The 12962-nt window shown below is 42.2% G+C and overlaps 1 protein-coding gene across 4 annotated transcripts in view; it reads right to left on the bottom strand.

Annotated features, from left to right (window-relative positions):
• The window catches only part of glra4a (glycine receptor, alpha 4a), a 59203-nt gene that overhangs the window by 5498 nt on the left and 40743 nt on the right, over nucleotides 1–12962 (bottom strand). For 3 of the 4 annotated variants that reach the window (XM_087992287.1, XM_043704300.2, XM_043704302.2), the window contains 5 exons: nucleotides 10208–10290; nucleotides 9684–9821; nucleotides 7469–7683; nucleotides 4452–4601; nucleotides 1197–1307 (listed from right to left, as the gene is read on the bottom strand). In XM_087992287.1, the coding sequence (XP_087848413.1) occupies nucleotides 1197–1307; nucleotides 4452–4601; nucleotides 7469–7683; nucleotides 9684–9821; nucleotides 10208–10290 (697 nt within the window). The remainder of the gene's footprint in view (nucleotides 1–1196; nucleotides 1308–4451; nucleotides 4602–7468; nucleotides 7684–9683; nucleotides 9822–10207; nucleotides 10291–12962) is intronic. The other variant, XM_043704303.2, reaches the window with a different exon arrangement.

Raw genomic sequence — 12962 nt, 5'->3', positions numbered from 1 at the left:
GGTCATTCAGTCCTGGCTTTATCTTCTCTCTCACTCTTTCGGCCTATGAATTAGTCCTGACTTTGTCCTCTCTCACTCTGAACTCATCACTCAGTCCTGACTTTGTCCTCTCTCACTCTGAACTCATCACTCAGTTCTGACTTTGTTCTCTCTCTCTCTCTCTCTCTCTATCCCTCTATCACTCAGTCCTGACTTTGTCCTCTTTCTCTCTCTCTCTCTCTCTGGGCTCATCACTCAGTCCAGACTTTATCCTCTCTCTCTCTCTCTGGGCTCATCACTCAGTCCTGACTTTGTCCTCTTTCTCTCTCTAAACTCATCACTCAGTCCTGATTTTGTCCACTCTCTCTCTCTCTGAACTCATCACTCAGTCATGATTTTGTCCTCTCTCTCTCTCTCCCTCAACTCATGACTTAGTCCTGACTTTATCCTCTCTCTGAACTCATCACTCAGTCCTGACTTTGTCCTCTCTCTCTCTCTCTCTGGGCTCATCACTCAGTCCTGACTTTGTCCTCTCTCTCTCTCTTTCTCTCCCTCTGGGCTCATCACTCAGTCCTGATTTTGTCCTCTCTCTCTCTGAAGTCATCACTCAGTCCTGACTTTGTCCTCTCTCTCTCTCTCTCTCTCTCTCTCTCTCACTCTCTCTGGGCTCATCACTCAGTCCTGACTTTGTCCTCTCCCTCTATGGGCTCATGGCTCAGCCTGACCTTATCCTCTCCCTCTCTTTTTAAACTGGTCATACCATCCTGTTCTTGTCCTCTATCTCTGATGAGCTCACACTGTCTTGTTTTGGCTTTCTTTCACCCCATCCCCAAATGTTCATGGTGCATGAATTGCTCTTGAAGTTGTTAACTGAAGCTAAGGAAATATCACAATGTTACAGCCAGTCTGCCATTATTTGCAAGCATAGAACGAATAATGTAGGAGAGTCCTCTCGACTCAAAATGTTAGCTTGCTCTCTCTCCATGGATGCTGCCTGGCTTGCTATGATTTCTAGCGTTTTTCATTTTCAGTTTTAGAACTAATAATGCCTATTCAAATCCTTCCCTAGCCTGTTCAATACAGTGAGTTGGGCTATTTCCTACGATGGTATGCTTTCAGTTTCATAGCATGCACAACATGCAAAATATGATCCAGGAGGTCCTCCCGAAAGTCATGGTTCACAGACGCACGTCACAAATGCAACACCATGAGTTTACCCTGAAGCCTAGGTTGCAGAACTGAGTCAGAGTCCCAAAGGTTGGCTCCCTGCTCCTCAGACCATACTCAGGCCCCAGCGAATCACCACTTTCGGTTCGGTGAACTAGTCCCTGCCGTAGACGCAGCCCAGCGGAAACAAAAGAAGAGAAAGTGGCAATGAAAAGAACCAAATGGGACAATGCAAATTAGGCTGTACATTTCCACCCAAACAAGGAGTGGATTTCAATGAAGCACAGCTCATTGAACACCGTTAAGTGAACTGCCCCTTAATCTGAAACACTAAAAGAGAGACATTTGCATGCATCTTGTTTGATTCTTTTATGTGTTCAACTTGCTGAGTCCAGGCTACATGGGAGCATACAATTTGAGTAGAGTATATCTTAGTGAACTGCTACTGAATCCTTTGGCCACTGGTCAGACACCACACAAGAGGAAGTTCACGGCCTGGCACTGTGCAGAATTTCACCAATAACGGGCCAGATTCTGTTGAAAATATTATGGCGTTTGAAAGAGACAAGCTATTAATGATGTCAAAATTGGCCAAAATCTTACAGCAAAATGGACAATTACGACAAATTGCAGCTGCTTTGCACTATTCTGGCATTACCGTCAGAATAAAAAAGAAACTATCTTGTGTTGCATTTCATAGTGATTTTCATGAAAATGCAGCATTTTTACATTACGTATTAATTAATTGTGCCTCAGAAAGATAAATCTAGTAACTAACAGGGTAAGTATTTTTAACTGTTTGAAGATTGTCTCTCTGTCTTTCTACCGAGAAAGTGAAAAGTTATAATGGCGGAATCACGATTCTCCATCTTTTAACCTGTTTTATTCCCCCAGAGTACAGTGGAAGCTGAGACACTGGGACACAGTTAAGGAGAAGATAGATTTTTACCTAGTAATGGGTTAAAGGAATTGGCAGAAAAGTGAAATTGAGGCTGAGATGAAATTAGCCGTGATCGTATTAAATGGTGGAACAGACTCGAGGGGCTGAATTGCTTAATCCTGCTCCAGGTTCCTATGTTCTTATATTATAAATTCAGCTCCAATTACAGTGCAACATAGTCACAAAGGATCACTGACCGATATTGTGATGAGTAAATTGTCCTGTTTGCTGAACAGTGCAGCAAGGTGTATTTAGCACCATGACTGATGGGTCCAAATAAGGATCATTTAGTTGGACTGAATACTATCTTACTGATGAATTATGGGTTAATTCAGTGGTACGTACTTCTAAAATTAAAATGTTACCACTAATAACAACGACTTATAATTAGAACACCTTAAACATGTCCCAGTCTTTCACAACCTAACCAAACAAAGTCTAACACCAGGCCAAATAACACAATGGTAAGTGAGGTGACCAAAAGCTAGATTTTAAGGAGCTTCTTAAAGTAGGAGAGTGAAAGTAGACAGATGAAGAGGTTTCAGTTCCAGAGCTTAGGACCCAGACAGCTGAAACGACAGTTAAAATCAGGAATGCCTGAGAGACTAGATATGGAGGACTACAAATTTCTCAGAGGGCTATGGGGCTAGAGGAGATAGAGGGATTGGAAAAGAAGGATGAGAATTTTAAAGGAAAGCAATGCCCTATATTTCCACAGAGCTGTTGCAAGCCACCCAATAAGACAGGCTAAAGAGAGGGCCTGAGGAACGGTCAAAAAGTTGGAGAAAGATAGAGGACGTCAGGAGATTCTGAAACTCAGGAGCAAGAAAACAAACTTTCGAAGGGAAGCTACAAAAGGAGTGTACTGGAGTGGGAAGCATAGGAACTAATGAATTCCTGCCATGTTACTCTTCGTTTTGTGTAGAATTACATAATATTCCCAGCAGTGCACCTTGCGCCCACTTGGTCTGTGCTGGTATTTATGCCCCACAAGAGCTTCCGCCCACTCCATTTCATTACACCCAACCGAAATATCCATCCCATCCTTTCTGCTTTTATATGATGGGCTAAATGGCCTCACTGTGCACGGTAACACTTTGTGATTCTGTGATTCCTGAAAAGCATCAAAGCTATTTTCTCGATGTCTCAATGTGGTGAAAAATTCCACATTCTAGCCACTCTCTGGTCATAGGGTCACAGAGATGTACAGCAGGGAACCAGACCCTTCGGTCCAACCTAATATCCCAATCCAATCTTGTCCCACCTGCCAGCACCCGGCCCATATACCTCCAAACCGTTCCTATTCATTTACCCATCCAGATGCCTTTTAGATTTTTGCAACTGTACCAGCCTCCACCACTTCCTCTGACAGCTCATTCCATACACGTACCACCCTCTGTGTGAAATATTGTCCTTTAGGTCCCTTTTATATCTTCTCCCTCTCACCCTAAACCTATGTCCTCTAGTTCTGGACTCCCCCACCCTAGGGAAATGGCTATTTGTCCTAAACATGCCCCTAATGATTTTATAAACCTCGGTGAGGTCTCCCCTCAGCCTCCGACTCTCCAGGGAAAACAGCCCCAGCCTATTCAACCTCTCCCTTTCGCTCAAATCCTCCAACCCTGACAACATCCTTGTAAATCTTTTCTGAACCCTTTCAAGTTTCACAACATCCTTTTGATAGGAAGGAGACCAGAATTGCATGCAATATTCCAAAAGTGGCCTAACCAATGTCCTGTATAGCTGCAACATGTCCTCCCAACTCCTGTATTCAATACTCTGACCAATAAAGGAAAGCATACCAAACACCTTCTTCATTATCCTATCTACCTGCGGCTCTACTTTCAGGGAGCTATGAACCTGCACTCCAAGGTGAAGAGGGATCTCCTGGCCTTCTTATTTGAGTTAGGTGCTGTCTGTTTCATGCTTACAGCCATTCACTTGGACTGTCACCACAACAGAAACCACTTTCTCTACCGCTATGCCACAAAAATAAAATCCCTTTTCAAAACCTTGGTTAGGTCACCTCCCAGACTAAGAAGTGTGGTCTAACCAAGGTTTAAACCTCTATTTTTGAATTTTATTCCTTTTAACCATGAATAGCCTGACTTGATGTTCGATGGTCTTGCTAACCTGAATCACTTCTACTCTGAAAGGTCAGTCATTGAGCTTGATAAAATTCTACAGATCAGAATCATCAAAGGACTTGGGGATACTGGTGCTGAAATATAACAGTTTTGATTTAATTCAATCTGAAGGGCTTGAATGGCCTGCTCATCTAGCTAATGATTTGAGTATCTGGACCACTCTGCTCCACTAACCCACCATGGATTTTATGATTGTAGCAGACTGATTTTTGACTTACAATCTGTCTTCGCCTCTGCTTTTTCCGAAGCCGCATGAATTCCTTGTGTTGTCGGGATACAAAATTGACCGCTGCATATTCAAGTAGTGCGGCAAAGACATATAGGAGGCAGACAGCCATCCAAATATCGATGGCTTTAACATAGGAGACCTGTCAGAATAAAGACTGGGATTACTCACAGCCAACAACTGTTTCTGAAGAGAAAGCACTGAACAGCTAAACCAGTGCTGAGTGCAACAGGGTCAGCAAACATGTTCGGAAGATTTCTGATGTAGTTATTCATCAGGATGTGCACTGAACACATTTCATTTTGTTTGTTTTCATGAATATTTTCCTGAATGAAAGAATCAACTCTCCCCAGGAGACAATCTCATTATCTGGAACCTCAAACCACTCGGTTGGAATGGCCATTCTGTAGATGTGTGCTCAGACAATGTAGTTCATCATTAACTATGCCATTTATCCACCCCCCTCCACTACCAGGCGTGGGGACTGGGAAACCCACGTTACAAGCTCGGAGGCAGCAATGGCTGAATTGTCCATTCCCCCATACTCTACTTCTCCTCCCTTGCCCCTTGCCTCATATCACTCACCGTGTGGCAACAGTTTTCAGTCCTCAAAATTGTGTTACAGTGAAAAAGGTTTTCAATGCTCTGCTCTAATGGTCAATCATCATTGTGGCTGTACTCAGAGGTGTCAGTAGTGTGGGAATGGGGCAGGATAGTGAAGTGGTAGGATGTGAGTCTCTATAAATGGGCTTTGAGAATGCCTGCTGCATCTCTGAGGTCAGAAGTCTACTGTACATGTGTGAACATTGCACTTTCCATCACACTTCAGGTAAAGTAAATGATGCAGAGAGCAACTTCCTGACTATCTTCCCCTGGGCAGCTAACAGATGTTTTATTTAAAACTATTTACAAAGCCAGGTTTGGGCAACACTTTAAGCAACTTGCCTCAAGGAGTTGCAAAGAAAGCAACCCTCTTGATTAGTAAGAAAGTAATATCCAAATCCCATTCTTTTCAAATGGTGTGGAGTGGGTACTATCTTTGAAATAAAGGAATATTTGAATATAAAGGAATTAAGTTCAGTTCAATTAGCCTTGTCCTCACCACATTAAACACAATCCCAGTTTGGAGTGCAACAGAAAATCTCACGGCACAAGGATTTGGAGTGTCAGTGGATGTGGGAGGTGATGAGGAAATGTACAAAGGAGGCAGCAGGGCATTTAGGATGACTCTAATCTGGTGAAGCTACAACACAGGATGTGGTAAACAGCAGAAGTTACAAATGATCGACAGAGCTAATCTATCCCACAGTCAATGGATCAGATCTAAGCTCTGCAGTCCTGCTGAATCTTGTCATAAATAGCAGAGGACGGTTAAACAACTTACTGGAGAAGGAGACTCCACAAATATCCACATTCTCAATGATGGAAATATCCAGCACATCAGTGTAAAAGATAAGGTGATATATTTGAATCCATCTTCAGCCAGAAGGGCTGAGAGTATGATCAATCTTGGCTTCCTCTAAGGCTCCCAACACTACAGATACTAATCTTCAGCCAACTCAATTCACTCCATATGATATAAAGAAACTTTTGGAAGCACTGGACACTGCAAAGGCTATGGACCCTAATAACATTCCAGTAATAGTACTGAAGATTTGTGTTCCAAAACTTGCCGTTCTTCTGGCCAAGCTGTTCCAGTATAGTTACACACTGGCACCTAGCTAATAATATGGAAATATGGAAATATATGTTAGGTATATCCTGTACTCAAAAGGAGTACAAATCCAACCAGGCCAATTACCACCCCATCAATGTACTCTCGATCATCAATAAAGTGATGGAAGGGGTCAGCAAGTGTTACTTAGTAATAATCAGTTCAGCAATCTTCAGCTTACGCTGCCCCAGAACTACCAGACCCCTGACCTCACTGCAGTCTTGGTTCAAGAATGGACAAAAGAGCTGAACTCCAGAAAGTGAGGCAAGAGTGACAGCCCTTGACATTATGGCCACATTTGACCAAATATAGCACAAGAGATTGTGGTAAAATTGAGGTTGATAGAAAGTAGGGAAATTCTGTCCAGCTATACTTGGAGCCACACTTGGAAGTCAGTCAACTCAGCCTCTGGGCATCTCTGAAGACACTCCTCAGGATCATGACCGACGCAAAATCATTTTTGGCCTAGAAGTGCAATGGAATACTCCTCACTTGCCTGAATGAGTGCAGCTTGAGCTATACGCAAGAAGCCTGACACTTAAGTAGCTGCTTGATTTGGCACCACATCCATCACCTTTAACACTTACTCCCTCCATAATCAATGCCCAGTAGCAGCAGAGTGTATTATCTACAAGTTGCACTGCACCAACTCACCAAGGTTCCTTAGACAACCATTTCCATCTAGGACACCACCACCTGAAGGTTCTGCTCCAAACCACTCATCATTTTGACTTAGGAAACTGTTCCTTCACTGTGGCTGGGTCAAAACCTGGAATTTCCTCCCAAACAGTATTGTGGGTCTACCTCCAGCACATTGACTGCAGCGGTTCAAGAAGGCAGCTCACCACCACCTTCGCAAGGACAGCTAGGAATGGATAGAAAATCCTGGCCTAGTGAGTAAAGAGCATGTTGCATGAATTAATAAAAAGTCACTAAATCCAAATGGCAGCAATTCTCAATGTTAGCTTGCCTTGAAATTTTTTCCCCTTCCGCTTTCTTGAAAGACAAATTGGCAAAGGCATTCCCAAGGCTATTCGAACAGTCAACATTAAACATAGTTTATGATTGTGCTGGTAAAAGTGAAATACTTGCACTTCTACAGCACTCTTTGTGACCTTGGGGTGCTCCAAAGTATCTCAGAACCAATGGAGTGTTTTTGAAGTGTAATCATTCTTGTAACACATGAAACTTAGGAACAAATTGGGGAACAGCAAAATACCAAACCAAGAAGCTGAATGATAAATGCAGCTGGTAGATTTCACCAGTGTGCTGTAGTTGTCTGGCCCTTTACTGACCTTTGGGAGTGAAGCCCTGGAACCTGAGCTCTGTGTCGTCATGGTGAGGACTGTGGTGATCCCAAGACCAACCCGTGCTGGTGCAGCATCCATATTGATCCAGAAAGAGACCCAGGATAGGATGACAATGAGGAGACTGGGTATGTACATCTGGATGAGGTAATAACCCATCTGCCTCTCCAAGTGGAACTTGACCTCAATGCAGGTGAACGTGCCTATAATGCAAAAGAAACAGACACATTGAGAGTTGAAGTATTTTCAAAGGTGAGGTAAACAGATTTTTAATCAATAAAGAAATCAGGGCCTATCAGGGAAAGGTAATTAACGTCGAATCTCCTGTTCCCTGGATGCTGCCTGACCTGCTGTGCTGTTCCAGCAATAAAGTTTCAACTTTGATCTCCAGCATCTGCAGACCTCACTTTCTCCTTATCAGATGATCCATGATCTCAGTGAATGGCAAGGCTGACTCAATGGGCTGAATGACCTGTTTTTCCTTCTCCATCTTATGGTGTCAGGTAACACCACTCAATACTGATATGGTCCAGCTCACAGCTACCCTGCTAGATTGTTAATCTCCGGTGTAGGTCAGTGATGATTACTAAAGATAAGTCACTGTCCCCTCAAAACACCTCACCATCGCAGCCATATTGCCCAGATTTTGTCTGCATTTTAAGTGTTTGCAATAGTTCCATAAAAAGCATCAAACTATCAGTCTGTGGAATCAGACATGGTAACAAGCACAAGTCATCAAGCAGCTAAAGTACGTAACCTGTCCCGGTTCAAGTTCACCTGAGAACTAATTTCTGAGAGTACAAGAAATGTCAGTCATCTGAAAATCGTTTACTTTGTAAAACCCTTACTTTAAAATTCCAAAGCCATCTAAGAAATTGCAGGCCTGCCACAAGGAACAGTGGAGATCATAACTCAGGGACGGAGATAATGGCACAACAAACGTTGTTTTAACTGGCAACTTATGACCCGGCACTCTCGATGAACTAGCAAAAGTGATATTCCTGAAATACCAGATGTTTACTGGACCGTCACGATCTGCACGATGTCCAAGTAGTTAGTTGAGGACACGAGTGAGATGGCTCTTTGCCAGTAAGTTTTTATTTAAGACAAATTTGCATTATTATTTAAGTGATTTATGCTGTAATTAAAGTATAACAGTAATGTGTATACTCCATGCATTACATTTCTATTACTTAGTGTGTATTTCTACATTGATTATGTGGAACCCTTGATCAAGCAGAATATTTGATCACTTGTTAAACTCCTGGTCTCATATGTGCCAGTTAATAAAATGTTTGTTGTACATTCTGTAAAATTTTAACTGTCCACTTGTATGTAACTTTTGTGTGTATGAATATGTGTGAGAAAATGGGTGAATGAGATAATAAATTGAATTTTCAGTAAGTGTGAGAAGACATTAGCTACTTTTGTTTTAAACAAATGCTTGCTGCTAAAAATTCAATTGCGATCCCTGCTCCAAGGTAAGAAAAGATGAACCTCTGTCATGGAAAGCATACTGATCATGGACTATAAAAGGAACACATTCTTTCTGCCGAAGTTTTGGAATTGCATGGGACAGGCTAAACGAAGCAAAGGTCTTTGCTTGAGTCCAGCATCAGCCTTACGTAAGGTGGGGAACCATCTTTTCAAAGTATGCTCAGTTTAGCAGAATTTCATTTTACCTTGCTCAAAAACTGCATGAATCCATGTAAGATTCTGTAAATCTGTTTTTTAGCTTAGAATCAGTCTGCCCATTGTGGTACAGACAGTCTCACACAGGGCACCTCACACCCTCAATACATTATCTGGGCTGACATGACACCAATTGTTAAAGTTCACTTGAGAATGTAACTTCTAAAAAGAAGTTTTGCGATTTACATATGAAAGAACTGAAACCGACATGGTCATTCTAAAAGATGAGAGACTTAACAAATAATCCAAGTCTTTTTCACTTACATCACACTGTAAACTTTTGCTATAAATTCTGTGTCTTACAACCTTTTACTCCACAAAAACAACTTGATGAAGGAGCAGCGCTCCGAAAGTTACTGTATCCAATTAAACCTGTTGGACTATAACCTGGTGTTGTGTGATTTTTAATTTTGTACACCCCAGTCCAACACCAGCATCTCCCAATCAGTTTAGCTCGAGAGACAATGCCCCTCCGTGGTGAATATCAGTTTCAGGGCCATGATCTGCTCACCTGTGTTGTAGTACTTGGTGCAATATCCCAGGTCTTTCTCATCATTCAGGATAAACTGTGGCAGTGTTAAACCCTCCGCTACCTGGACTGACTCCTTCCCCAGCCACTGGAATATCAAATCATTCATTGTGTAACCAACTGGAGCCAGAAAGACAGAGAGAGAGAGAGAGAGAGTGAATAAAATGCCAGGTGCAACTGCCCGGTCAAAATATGATAAGATGAGTGGCTATAAGAGGAGGAATTGTATATTTTATATCTTAGATCCATGCAGAGATGACAGTAGTTTATAGATATGCAGAAACTTCTATTTACAAGTTTTAGACAATTCTTTAAAATATCTGCATCATCATTCCAGCTCAGCTTCTCGTGGGTTCTACGATACCTGTTTACTTTGGTTGGAGTCAACACCTTGGCTTAACCAATCCAGCAGAGTGAGCATAGGGATTAGTTATCAAACTCACATTCTGAAGCACAGAACAATTGAACCATATTGAGGGTTGTCAGCCAGGATGTGGAGTACTCACAGCTTTCTAATTGCATGGCACATGTCTGGACATCCATGGGGAAATTCTTCAAGTCCATGGGGCATGAGAGGATTAATGTGAGCCTGCAAGGCAACAGAAAATACGTCACTGCATCAGAACGTTTGGGTTCTTGTTACGTTAACATCACAGTGAGTCCTCGGGTTAATAAATAAGGACAAAGCAAATGTTGCGGAGACAGAACCATTTTGGTATTGGGGGTCAAAGGTCAGGGGATAGAATGTGAGATTGCCTTCAGTCTCTGTAGAAAGGCTTGTAAGATACAAGAACATGTTCAAACAGAAAGAAGTTGCTTTACTTACACTTTTCACAGCCTAAGGATATCCAAAAGCACTGTATAATCAAAGTATTGTTTCAAATGTAGTCATCGAGTCATAGAGATGTACAGCATTGAAACAGACCCTTCGGTCCAACCCATCCATGCCGACCAGATATCCCAACCCAATCTAGTCCCACCTGCCAGCACCCGGCCCATATCCCTCCAAACCTTTTCTATTCATATACCCATCCAAATGCCTCTTAAATGTTGCAATTGTACCAGCCTCCACCACATCCTCTGGCAGCTCATTCCATACACGTATCATAGTCACTGCTGTAATGAAAGAAGCATGGCAATTGATTGTTGTTACTGTGCCACCATAGTCATACCAGATCATAGACTGCTGTCTCACTGGAGAGAAACAACTGGTGGTGACTTAAGCTGAGGGCCATCATACCACAGGTGAGGGGAGAGGTTGAGAAGGACAGCCCTTCATGGTGACCTCAGTCGAAGATGGGAATTGAACCCATCCTTTTTGGTATCATGCTGCTTTGTGAACAACCATCCAGCCAAATGTGTTAAGCTGCCCTCTGCACTTGATTCAAACAGTGGCAACTTCTACAAACAACAATGAGCAGTTAAACTGGTTTAGGTATATAGGTTAATAAACAAATATCGACTCAGGAGGACGGGGTGAACTCCCTTGCCACGGGATCCTTAATATCAACCTGAGAGGACCAAAGGGACCTGGATTTGATATCTCAATGAGAAACCAGCAGTTACGACATTGCAGTGCTCCATCAGTCATGAAATGCCCAGCATGCAGTGCAGCATTCCATCAGCGGTGTACATTGGAATGTCAGTGATGTTGATCAGTCTAAGTCCCTGGCATGGGCCATAAGCCCATGTCCTCAGGTGATAGTACTAAAAGGTGAGGCGTAGGAGGCATAAACCTGTTTTGCAAAGCCCTCTCAAATACTTGATCCTCAAAAAGACTAATTTAATACAAACTGATAACCGATGAAAGAGCCACGTGTTAATTGGTCTCTTAGACTGGCAGCAGAGCACCTTCAATACATTAGCACCAACGCCTTGCATGAATACAGCCAAAAACTGAGAAATAGAATGCTTTATTGATCGATACATAATGAAATGTTTCTGAAAGGGTTAATGTTGGAGATTGCATTAAGCTTCAATCTGATGGTTTCATATGAGTTTAGGTGGGGAAAAACTTGAACATTTTTGTATCTTCAAGAGGAAACACAGTTACCCTAGATCTCCTCATAGCCTTTGTATCAGTTTTTATAATGTCAATAACTGACTATCTTGCAGTAAACTACTTCTTGCTCAGTACAAGGAACACCCCTCAGGCAGTTGACACATGACAGAGCACAAAAAGAGGAAAGAATCTAGAGCATAAGAAATATGTTCCAAGTGACTGAGAAGAACCAATGGCCAACTTGCCAAAATAGGCTCAAGCAAAGTCAACAAGGCCAAAACAGATTGAGAATGAGCTACCATTTACTGACATTGTTAAAGAGTGGCCAGATCTGCTGTCCATTGAGCTGGCTGAGACCATAGACTTTGTATATCAATAGCATTTTATAATTATAAACAGCTTACTAATTATTCCAGTTTTCCTTCAGGAAGAGGTCCTGGAAAGGATATGCTGGGATACTTAGAGTTTGATATCTCAGTGAGAAACCAGCAGTTACGACATTGCAGTGTTCCATCAGTCATGACATGCCCATCGGCAGTGCAGCATTCCATCAGTGGTGTACAGGGAGTGTCAGTGATGTTGATCAGTCTAAGTCCCTGGCCCATCCTAACTCATTGTGAAACCTGCAGCTTTCAGAACTATAAAACAGTCCTATCATTACTGAAGAAAACCTAGGTGACAGAAAGCAGCAAAGAAGATGGAAATGATGAGAAATACAATGAGCACTGGAGCTCATTGATCAATCTTTAACTGAAATGTTCTAACACCAACACAGCACCTGGTGAACAATGTATAAAAGGAGATTCAAATTTGATGTCATACAATAAACCAGCCAAGAGGAACATTTCAGTTCTACATCTTCCAAGGAAGACTTATCAGTCACAGTGACAGAGCTAAGTCAGCAGCAATCCTCAGGTAGTAAGGCTAAGGATGTGAATGTGTTGGGTTCACAAGTAGGTCAGCCTCATGAAGACATTCACCCTAAATAACAAGTTGAAGTAAAGAGCTTACACACTTCATGACAGATGTAACAGCAGATTAAGACTCCATGGGAGCCAACACTGAGGTGGGACAACCAATGCCCACTAATTCAGAACGTGTTCAAGAAAAAATTGCTTGACCCAGAAATCTGGGATACTGCAAAAAGAAAATATCTGTTTCAACAGAGCATGAAATTCATGAGATTAAAGGTCTCCCAGTTGATAGATTGAGGCAATTAATTGATTCAGTAGGGAACAGTTCCGCTGTGAGAGAAATTG

Source organism: Chiloscyllium plagiosum, unplaced genomic scaffold (assembly GCF_037043375.1).
Source record: "Chiloscyllium plagiosum isolate Xiang-an unplaced genomic scaffold, Cpla_swu_hap1 HiC_scaffold_11, whole genome shotgun sequence".
NCBI classification, from domain to species: Eukaryota; Metazoa; Chordata; class Chondrichthyes; order Orectolobiformes; family Hemiscylliidae; genus Chiloscyllium; species Chiloscyllium plagiosum.
The sequence above is the reverse complement of the archived record's forward strand: the minus strand, read 5'-3'. Positions and strand labels throughout refer to the sequence as shown.